Consider the following 11,840-nt stretch of genomic DNA (forward strand, 5'->3'; position numbering starts at 1 on the left):
ATGACGAATAAAAACAAATAGTTAATATATTGGGCCCAAAAAATCATTTAATTTATACACATTATTTCATATTCAATATTAGACTTGTTTGATAGGTTTCGTTGAATAGATTTCAAATATATAAAATTGATTTAAAAAAATACGTGATTTCAACATCTTCGAACAGTTTATATATTAAAAAGTATGGTTAAAAAATTTAGTGTTCCAAATTTCAATCCGTTTGAACCGGTAGAAAGATTTTATTTTTCTGATCATTTTATCCTAAATAGTCATAATTAAATTTTGACTCTAGAACTCTCGTTGATTAACCCTAAGAGATATTTAATTCTACGACTTTCTTAAGGTTAATCAACGAGAGCACTATAGTCAAAATTTAATTATGACCATCTCAGATAAAATGATCAGAAAATTAAAATTTTTCCACCAGTTCAAACGGATTGAAATTTCCAATACTTAATTTTTCAACCTTTTTAGACAGTTTAAACTATTACAAAAATATAGTTTTTCCGTTTTACATTATTTCACCATCAATATTAGGCTCGTTTGATAGGTTTCGTTGAGTATATTTCAAAAATATAAAATTTCTTAAAAAAAAATAGGTGAAAAAAAAGTTATTAATATTTACAATTTTATACAAAAATAAAATAAATGAGATAGAAAAATGGGTGAGAGAGAGCGCAAATGGATGGGGGTAAAACGGGGAATTCCCCGTGCTCGATGTCATACCCCCCTTACACGGGGTGATTAACAGCTCTCAAGGGAAAACAAAATCCCCTAGTTTTAAGGAAAGTAAATTTGTACACTTCTATATATATCTCGATATATAAATACAATTATCCTAATATTATTCTGAATATGACATAATACAATTGAATTAGTTAATTTAAATAAACTATTAAAATTTGGGATCACAAAATATATTTTTATTCTAAGAAAATTCTAGGACCAAAATTAAGGTCATTATAGTGGTACCCGCTCAGCACATTTAAGTCGTTCGATACATTTTTGGACGGCTCGGATTGAAATCCTCTCTCTCCTCTCACTCCAACACTTTCTCTCCCTTTTTTTTCTCTCCTAATCTGAACCGTTCAAACACGTAATAGACGGCTCATATGCGTGAACAAGCATCACGTGATATTCGCTCGGCACTGAAAATTTTTCCACGTGATACGGAGTAATCACGAAAGAGATCTCTAAAAAGAAAAGCTCTGCACTCCGCGGGGGCTCCACTCAAAACAGAGGAAGATATTTTAATGTGTGGCTCACATGCATACCATGTGTTCATAAACTAATGAGCCTTCACGTCACCATCCATAACACCACACCTGTAGAGGGAGAGAATTAATGAAATGATATATGATCAAAAGGAGAACTACGCACTGGAACGAATTTTCTGCCAGACCTCTTATTTCAGATAGCAACAAATATTGGTGGTGACTTTGGCCAATGCTCAAGGGAAAAATCCAAACAAAAATAATTTAAAAGTAGGCCATCAATTAAGTCAATACTCGGTGCGAGAAGGGAAAAATGTGGAGAAGAGAATATACCATGAAAGGAATCTCCATTCGAACTTCCATACAATCACCAAATCATACCTGGAAAGGGGAAAAACAAAAGTTAGTTATGCAATGATTGAGATTATCTGATTGGTAATAAATTGTAAATGGCCTCTGCGGGAGGTTACACTGCCATGTAACGAAAATGTTCAACTGAAATATTATTTTTTTGAGGATTTCACTGCGTACTTTCAATGACTTTTAGGCCATATATATTAAACTGGAAAATATTTGATATTCTAATGGTTCAGGAATGAATGCTGAACGTGGGAAAAAAATATAAGAGAATTATGTTTTCAGACAGGGTGGAGCTAGTATTCTTATTTGAGGGGGGATAAAGTAACATGAAGAACCACACATGACATATTTGCATCCTCTACTTGCCTTGCGATTCCTCTTATCCAAATCGGGCCTAAACTTTTGCTTCTCATGTATGGAGTGATAGACAACAGGAAATCGCGAGATGAATAGCTGATCAAAGGATTGATCATAAATCGTCAAATGGAAACAATAAAAAAAGATTAAATGTGTAAACAACCTAGAAGGTTAGAAGGACTTCAATAGCCCAAGCACAAGCAATATCATTATTTGCACATTCGGGAAAATTGTTCAACTCCAAATGAAACACCGAGCTTCAATCAAAAAAGGTAAAAAATAGATATCAAAATTTACATGCTTCCTTAATCTCGTCGACTTTGTAAGAAGCCAAAAAGTATAAAATCGTAGCAATGGTTAATGAAACTCACGGTTTTTACAAGTGGTTTATACTTTTTGTAAGAAGCCAAAAAATATAAACCGTGACTTTGCCATGCCTACCATCCTGCAGAATAATAGGACAATAAAAGATGCTAGGAAGTCTCAAAGATTCTGGTGGACTGGACCTAAGAGCAGGATCTCTTCCGATATTTTTGGTACAGTTTTATTCCTGCTGCTCCCATGCCAAAGGATAGCAGGGGATATAGCAAAAGACTCTTCAAATTTGCCCATATGCATCAGGAAAAGAGTACTGAAGCACTAAACTTATGATACAAAGCCGGTCTAAAATAGTAGTTAAATCTGAAGTGGAAGAAGGATTTGGAACTGTTCCTTGGTTTCTGCACTCTATTTATATATGCCTCTACATCAATAAACTTTTACAGTCAACCATGAAACCATAACCCACCCAGAGAGTGCAACATTGAGGGTAATTGATACTCTAATCCTTTAATCACAAAACAACACCTATATCCTCTTTTGAGAAGATTAAACAATGAATTCAACACGAATACCAAGAAATCATGACAACATGACAATACCTGAAAGGCCATGTAAACTTGGTCAAACTAAGTCACCACCATTTTCAAATCTCCATAAACTCAAATATCTTACAAATTCTCTATTGCATGGATCAAGTTTTGAATATTTGTATAAATTTGAAAATTTTAGTTCACAACAGGCATACTATTAGTGAACCCTATTCATGAGGTTATCAACTTATCACCTTAATGTAAGGACATTTTGCCAAAGAATACATACCCATTCAAAATCAACTCAAATGCACAAGTAATCTATAATAATCACAAAAGAGCTCCCATTTGGCACATCTGAAGACCATTTCATCTTTGGAAACTGTATGACGGAGACTCAAAGAGTGAGGACGCTTGGTGTGCACAATACTTTATAGGGTATATGCGATTGAATAACAAGGGGTAAATGTGCATTGCGAATAGGGGTTGACATGGCCTCCATATTTTTTGCCTCTCTTATTAAAATGTACATTATTAGCTCCATGATTTCAATATTTTTATTAATATAGATTTTGACAATGAGACGTCGTTTTGAAGTCCAATTCATTTTTTTGAAGGTCATAACTATTCATATGTTTGTTTTGGTACTGCTTGAACACTCATATTTGGAAGACACAATTTGTCAAATAGTTTGCACAAAGATTGTCGGACATTGAATTTCCAAGCGTGTAGGAAAAGCGGTTATAAAGAGAAATATGAAGCAAAATTAAGTTTTACGCAATGTAGTAGCTGCTAGATTTGGTATGGTGATATTTGGTGTATTTATCTACTCTAGGTTATAAGTTCATGTATTCTTTGATAGGATATACATTTAATCTATAAAAGACACACTATCATGTCTCTATAATTCAAAAGCGATAATGATAGTAGTATCACTTGAAGTCCAGCTTAAAGATGTTCTTTTAATAAACACAAGCTAGCTATCATTCATCTCTTGATACGCCAATCAATTTTGAAAACCCTTTTTTTTTCTTAATACTTGATATTGAACTCCATGTGTCGCGAAGGCCATATTTTCCCTGCCTATAAAAGGGGAAAAAATACACATCATATACATAACCATCTCCAGCAAGTTGAAAATACCCTACGATTCAGAATAGCACAACGGAAATAATCTACTCATATATATAAGATCCAAACACATGCATACAACTACAAACTCTTTTTTTCTTTCAAATGTCAGAAACATCAGAACACCCCAAAAATATGCACAATCAAAGCAACATACATAATCAACCAAAATAATAATGAAATTTTCAAATCGAACAACAAAATTCAGAACATCACAGATAGTAGCAGAACCAGGAGTTGAGAAAATAACACAAAATCACTGTTACGTTTTGATTTCAGAAAACAAAACCCTACAAAAATGATTAATAAAGAGAAAACAGAAAGCAATTTGGAACAAACCTTGGTCTTCACCGTCAAGATAAGCATCATCATTGCTGTAGATCTCTATCATCTCTGCTCCTGGATAGTCATTCTCCAAAGCTTCAAGACGAGCAAGGGCTCCCTAAAAGGTACATAAGTTACGGAACTTTTAGTTAAACCCCAAAAGCTTACTACATAAAACTTGTGCAGTCAAATGGTAGGCGAAAGAGCGGAAGGAATTTGTGATACCTGTGTTCGATTGCCGCTTGAGTGCAGCGACCATTTGTGTCGCAACTTTACGAGTTCGGCTTGACATACGGCGAACCGTGTTGGAAGTGATAGTATCCTCGTCCATTGCTGCCTAGAGGAACAGAGAAAGAGAGGGAGAGAGATGTTCGATTTAAGATTTCTGTTCTGAGATGAGGAGGAAATAGAAATTCAGGGGTACAAAAAATATACCTAACTGCGTGAAATTTAAGATCGCAGTGTGCAGCGAGGGTGAATCGGAGGCAGGGGCGGGAACGGGAGGAGAGAGAGTGGTGGTGTGAGAGATGGTTTGAGAGAGAAAGAGAGTGGTGCCTGGTGGTGTGAGAGAGCGGGGAAGGCGTGGGAAAAAGATGGAGAGAGAGAGAAGTGAAAACCCTAAAATGGAAAAAGAACGTGTAAGATGCACCACGCATCCCGCGGAACTCTCAGATCACGCCAGGTACCCCATCATGCCAGGCAGACAGAAAATTACCATTGTAGACATCGAACAGTGAGGGATTGAGGGGCACAATTGGAAAAATCGGACCAAAAATGGCATCCACCAATCTGGTTCTTATTATTTAGGAGGATGGATATCTCGATATATAAATACAATTATCCTAATATTATTCTGAATATGACATAATACAATTGAATTAGTTAATTTAAATAAACTATTAAAATTTGGGATCACAAAATATATTTTTATTCTAAAAAAATTCTATGACCAAAATTAAGGTCGTTACAGTGGTACCCGCTCAGCACATCTAAGCCGTTCGATATACTTTTGGACGGCTCGGATTGAAATCCTCTCTCTCCTCTCATCCCAACACTTTCTCTCTCCTAATCTGAACCGTTCAAACACGTAATAGACGGCTCATATGCGTGAATAAACATCACGTGATATCTGCTCAGCACTGAAAATTTTTCCACATGATACGGAGTAATCACGAAAGAGATCTCTAAAAAGAAAAGCTCTGCACTCCGCGGCTACACTCAAAACAGAGGAAGATATTTTAATGTGTGGCTCACATGCATACCATGTGTTTGTAAACTAATGAGCCTTCACGTCACCATCATAACACCACACCTGTACTCCAATTACTTTTGTACAACTCCATTCTCATTTTGCACATGCCCTTAACTTTCCTGGTGGTTTCTCATAGCCTCTTTCCAGTGAACTCACATTTTTCATACCCACTAGTTTAGTATGGTATAAAAGGTTACTAAACCAAGGAAATCACTCACATCTTATCAGCTCATCTTTTCTAAAACCCACAGGTGATCCATCACAGTGCTCTCAAAATTGAACTCCTGGGAAAAAGTATTGTCATCTTCTTTCAATCCCGCTCCCGCTTCTGCTCCCAATCTGTATCTCTGTCTTTCTTGATCAAGCCAGCTGAGAAAGTAAACTTGAGCTAGTACTTCAAATGGGGAAAGAGGCGGTTGGATGTTTGAAATATTCCTGGATTGAGGAAGCACCAGCGCTCTTGATTTCGCCCACCAAAGCTTCAAATTCTCCTGGGTTAGAGACCATACCCGAAGAGGACTACTGCTGCGAAGACAATAGTCATGAGGATTTGTAAAGAAATTTCGATCGATCCAGGAGTACTACACTTGGATCGGTGATTTATGCTTTTGCTTCGTTTTGTTTTTGTCTTATTTGTGTATGTATGTACAAGGAAATGTTTATGTATGTGAGGAAAAATAATTATTCTGCAAAAGATAACTACTATCTATATGCAGAATTATGTTTTCGTTAGCTCTTTCTTTTAATATAAATTCATGAAATTACATGGCTAGCGATGAAGCAGTATTTAGTGCGCTCAATCGATGACCTGCAACCAGGAACTATTGACCCCTGATGCTTAAGTCAATCGACGACTTGTGGTTGTAAATTAAGATTGTTCTCTTTACAATTTAAAAAGAATCTTTCAAAAAATTCTCCCTAGATTCCTCCTACTTTCAACATTTCTCTCTCTATCTCTCTCCACTTATTACTCCTACTTTTTTTAAAAAAAATTTCAAACATCAATCCAAACAAAAGGACTCAAGCTATTGAAGTGGGGCAAGAGTTACGTAGATGCCGGCCCCTAGCATGAAGGGGATGATTTTACAAGCATTTTAGGAGTTATAGTCCCCTAGGATTGTCATCCTTGGATCCCGGGGTGTTGATTAGGATGACACTGGTGCTTCCTATTCTTCTTAGAGGTGGGGATTCTTACGGGTAAAGCCCGTAGCGGCCTTGTTGAAACTTATCATCATAGGGATAATGAATATTTTACCCGTGAGTTTGGGAGGTGGCTACAAGGAGTACATACTCCCCTAGAGAGCATTTCCGATACTTGACTTCAAATTGGAGATGTGGCATTTCGGCATCTCTAATTTGAAGTCAAAGCTTTATCTCCAACTCTTATGTCAAATTCTATTTTATTTGACATCAAGCTATTCCTTTTCAATTCTTATGTTATTAATCCTTAAAAATTTCAGATTTTTGAAAATTGGCATGCTACTATGTTGCTGTCAAAATTGACAGGCTTGGAGCTACCTTCAATTTCACGTAAAATTGACATATGGAAAAGGCAGCATAATTGGAAGGCTTGAAGCTGTCAAAAGTATCCGTTGCATTGTTCATGTCACGTTTGACATCTCCCGTTGGGATGCTCTATAAAAAGACATGCCCGAACATGAAATTAAGAACTCAAAATTTCACACATGCATACTAGCTACCAAGTAAATTCGTTATCATTGTACGTATGTGAGTTCTGGGCTAAATGGAACTGAATAGAAGAAAGACATGGAAGTCATTTCTAACTTGTGTTTTCCCCTTGGGCCCTTGGTCTGGGCGTGAACTGAGATCTTTGAATCTGAGTCTAATTCTGATTCGTTTCTTATCTTTTCTTCTTATCTTTTCTTAAGAAAAAACAAGAGAGAGAGAGAGAGAGAGAGAGAGAGAGAGAGAGAGAGAGAGAGAGAGAGAGAGAGAGAGAGAGAGAGAGAAACCTCAGTAATTAAAATCGATCCCGACTCCTTGTTACGCACTAGGTAGATTGGGGTTAAGCTATTTGTTATGCGCTTCGCTTGATAGGAGTAATTTGTAATTGAATACATCTTTCTTATTTTGTCGTCTTTTTTCTCCTTTCTCGGCGAGAGTACTCCAAATTTCGGATGGATTAATCCCTTGAATGCAAATCTACCAGAACATTATAGGAGTCCATTCATTCATTATTTCATTCAATTTTACAACGAGTTCGAGTCCACTCTCAAAAAATAAGGACGAACATAATATTGGAACTTTAAAAGTCGTAAAAAAAAAAAAAACAACAACATATTTTATTAGCGAGAGACGTGTCTTTTTTCCCTAAGATAAGAGGTGTGACTTTTAATTTAGACTGAAATGACATTTTATTAGAGAGACATGTCATTCATTTAATAGCTAGGTAAGAATTTTAAAGAAAAAGACTTTATTTGAGTTAAATGACGCGACTCTTGTCAAGAGGAGTACAGTCTTACAAATAAAGGACATTATCAACCAAAAAAAAACTGTACAAATAAAGGAGTACCCTACATTGTTTAAAAAAAAAAAGGTCTTGAGTTCTCTTTGTCACGCATACTGATTAGAGATGGCCATTTCATCCAATCCATCTGTATCCAATCCGATTTTTATCCCAAGTAGATCTGTAATTTGAAGATTTGTTTGGGAATTGGGTAGAATATGAGGATTTTTTTGAAAATTTTTGGGGATCCAGTAGGAGGCGCCGCGAATCCGCCCAGAATTCGTTTTCCGTTTGCTTCCCGCCCTGTCCCGTCCCCCAAAAATATATGTACACCTTTTAGTATTACTTAATATATTTTTTAAGGTAACTTCTCATTCCCACCCCCCAGTTCTTACTTTTCCAATGCCGCAAATACGTAACTCTTGTGCTCTCTGTTGTTTAGATGTCTGTATTGTAAAAAAAGTTGTGCTCATTTTAATTCAGTTTCAGTCCAAAGAAGTCTTCTTCTTCTTTTTTTTAACTTCAGCTTTAGCTATAAAATCCTTAAAATCCTGCATTTTATTTTAAATCTTTTATTCATATTTTTTTTTTGGCTCTCTGTTGTTTAGCAAATCTATTTTTTTTTCTTTTTTAGTTAAAACTCTGGATCCCCGAATCTCCGAGGGGATCTCCGTTCCTCGTTTGGACGGTGATGGAGAGAAAAAAAATACAAATCCCCTTGGGGATCGGGGTTCGGATAGGGAAGGGGCAAGGGTAGAAGTAGAACTACAGCCCATCCCATGCCCAGGTTCATTTTAGAAAATCAAAAAAAATAAAAATAAATAAATAAATATATATATATATATATATATATATATATATGTAAAAAAATTTACCAAGTTTTTTTAGCCCAACCCATTTATTTGTTTAACACAATCTACCAAGTCACCAACCCATTTATTTGTTCCTTGGCTAGTGTGCTTAGATTCGTACTTATGTTGTTAAATGCAGAGGACTAGCTGGTGTGCTTAGATTTTTTATTATACTGTTAAATGCAAAGTATTGACTGGTGTGCGTAGATTTTTACTGATTAAGTTGATGCAGTGCACTGACTAGTGTGCTTAAATTTTAAAATGTTGGTTCTTACAATCTTACTCTTTTAGGTTTAAATTATAATGAAACAGCAAAAAAAAAATTCAAAAATGTTTTTTTGGAGATTTGTTGATGTCCAGGAGTTTTTACGTGAGTATTATATTAAAGACACCACTGCATTAACTCTTAAGAAATAAATATTCGATGCCTCTGCTCGTTACAATCGGGACATTCACAATAAGCGCTAGCAATATATGCAGTGCATGGAATAAATTACAACCCTTATTTCTTAGAGATTGCCCGTATGCATATAATATACATTTTTTTGCCTACCGAAATTTTTTTTAGGTTAGCCCAGGACATAATCAATTCCTTATTTTGTTCTTGAAAAGAGATGTGGGGATCGGGAACGGAAATAGTACTCTCCGGCTCTGATCTGTCTCCATTGCCAACCATAATATTGATCGTACAATGTATAAGCATCAAACACATTAGTAGTACTAGTACATGTTTTGGCTTAGCAACGTCATTCATAACACATTTTATTCATCCAACCCACACTCTTCATAAAATGTCCGGAGTTTTCTCATCATACCTTGAGTTGAGTCTCGGTGCAAGAAATTATTAATAAATTATCTTAAACAAAATAAATGATTCAGATCATTTTTAAAACCCGAGACGGATCCAAAACACGATATATGTAAATGAATGTTGTACGTAGTCATATTCGGGAAATTTCGAATGGAAAATGATTGGGGCAGCGGGTGTCGTATTCATGACCAGAAGGAGGCGGCTAGGATGAGCAGACGTGGCAGGACGTGAGTTGTTAAAAAGAGGTGGACGGTCTGAGTGGGATGGACGGTGGATGTTTTTACATTAAAATGGTGATGGTCGGTTCGGGTGACGTCGGCCCCACCCTATGCTCATTGTGATATGAGTCATATGACCTGTTTCTCATGTCCTGGTTTTTCACTAGTGGGGCCGACTCCATCTGATTACAACACATGGCAATGCACCAACCATTCCTTACTTCTCGTTTTGTTTTTTCTGTGTTTTGTTTTTCGTTATGTTTTTGAACTCCACTTTCGTTTATGATAAATTCTAAAATCAGTCCAATGGGCTGACAATAATGAGTATGTGAATGCGTATTAAAAGATATAAAAAGTACACAGAAATATATATTTTTTTGTTTTCTAGTTTGTTTATTGTCAGTCCACTGGGCTGACAATAGCAAAACCGTTCTTTTATTAGGCCTTCTTCTGCTAAGATTTTATTTTTTAATTTACAAAATAGGTTACTTTTTTATAATACATTATTTTTAATTTAAAAAATAAGTAATTATTTTATTTAGTGAAACACACTCTTAATGAATCATGAGACGAGCAACCAGTTGGTGGGGTTGGTCCTTCACTCTCTTTTCCAAGGAAAAGGTCTTGAGTTAGAGTCTTTACAAACAAAATTATTGTATTGTAAAAAAGTAACCTATCTTTTAAAATAAAAAATCATGAGATTTCTTTTTTTTAGAAAAAAATGTACTATTTTTAAGTCTTCATGCACGGACCGGCAAATTTTTGGGAACAAAGAGAGTACTAGTGAACAAAATTATTGTTTCATTTCTTAAATTTTGGTATGCTTTTCCGTAAGTAATTTTACATAAAGTATATCGTTTAAAATTTAAAATGTGAAAATGTGAAAATTTCTATCCTATAAAGATGATAAGATTATGTATTGGTGGTCACTGATGATAAAATTTCGAAAACGAAGATGGAAGAAGAAATTTCCCGTGACGTACTGCAACTTTTGATAATGAATTAAAAATGGAATTGTCAATTTTGCACGAGCTTTAATTTAAAAAAATAAAAAAATTGCTCGGCACGACTAGTTGGAATATTAAACTCGAGTTTAGTTTTAAGAAAATTCTAAAATAAGCCCAATGGGTTGACAATAGTGAGTGCGTGAATGTGTATTAAATGGTATAAAAAGTATACAGAAATAAGTGTTTTTTTTTGTCTTCTAGTATGCTTATCGTCAGCCCAGTAGACCGACAATAGCAATATCGTTAGTTTTATTTGATTGTGATTCAAGCATTTATAATAGTAGCTTTATCCTTACCAAGTGCATGCGGGAGACACCAACTCCAACTTACTCCAAATTAATTATACCAGGTGCTATTATTTTGGTAGAAGATATTAGATAAAAAAAATCTTTTTTTTTTTTGCTTGCGAGATAATAGGATTAGTACGACAAACTATGTTGTGTCATAGACTAAAACATAAAACCTCACACGCTAACAAACTAGCACCTAAGTGTCCACTCACGGCTGCTTGAGTTACAGCTCAGGCTCTTATAAAAAATTATAGAGGCAAAATATTTTATTAGTGGTAATAATATTGAGATATCAAACGGATTCACTATAATTTGATTTTGAACTTATTTTCTTTCGGTTGCTGTTTATGTCCTCTAATGCGTTTTTTTTTAACCTCGTATTGCTGTTTAAGTATTTTTCTTATACACCAATTCAAGCTAATTAAGTTGGCCACCCTTGTACATTTCCATCAGAGTGTCAATCCTTGCCAAAAGCAACGATTGATTATTTCTTCTTCTAAATATAGATCATTTGTTAGTTAATTCATTTCCTTAATGGACTTTTAGTTGGGCATAGGGTCTGAATATAATGTGGTAATTGAGATACTTGTATAGTTATATTCTTCTAGCTACCGGTTGTAATAAAGCAATAATTTTCTTATATGCCAATAACTTCTTCTATCGCTTTTTGGTAAGAGGGCCCTAATTTGTAGGGATGGTAAGAAAAA

At 35.2% G+C, this 11,840-nt stretch overlaps 1 protein-coding gene across 1 annotated transcript; it reads right to left on the reverse strand.

Annotated features, from left to right (window-relative positions):
• Window positions 1-1,413: 1,413 nt before the first annotated feature.
• LOC131323894 (uncharacterized) lies at window positions 1,414-4,893 on the reverse strand. Its single transcript, XM_058355731.1, has 4 exons — window positions 4,673-4,893; window positions 4,463-4,574; window positions 4,253-4,355; window positions 1,414-2,027 (listed from the first exon to the last, which is right to left on the reverse strand). Exons 1-4 carry the CDS (start codon window positions 4,891-4,893, stop codon window positions 1,984-1,986), a joined length of 480 nt encoding a protein of 159 aa, XP_058211714.1. The 3' UTR covers window positions 1,414-1,983.
• Window positions 4,894-11,840: the final 6,947 nt, after the last annotated feature.

This window comes from Rhododendron vialii, chromosome 4a, assembly GCF_030253575.1.
Source record: "Rhododendron vialii isolate Sample 1 chromosome 4a, ASM3025357v1".
Classification (NCBI taxonomy): domain Eukaryota; kingdom Viridiplantae; phylum Streptophyta; class Magnoliopsida; order Ericales; family Ericaceae; genus Rhododendron; species Rhododendron vialii.

Excerpts from the sequence above, each read along its gene's own strand:
- LOC131323894 (XM_058355731.1), bottom strand. The coding sequence starts at position 4,893 with ATGCGTGGTGCATCTTACACGTTCTTTTTCCATTTTAGGGTTTTCACT. Across the intron at positions 4,575-4,672 it reads CTTAAATTTCACGCAGTTAG|GCAGCAATGGACGAGGATAC; the intron begins GTATATTTTTTG and ends CTGTTCCTCTAG. Across the intron at positions 2,028-4,252 it reads TCTTGACGGTGAAGACCAAG|CTATTCATCTCGCGATTTCC; the intron begins GTTTGTTCCAAA and ends TCCTTTGATCAG.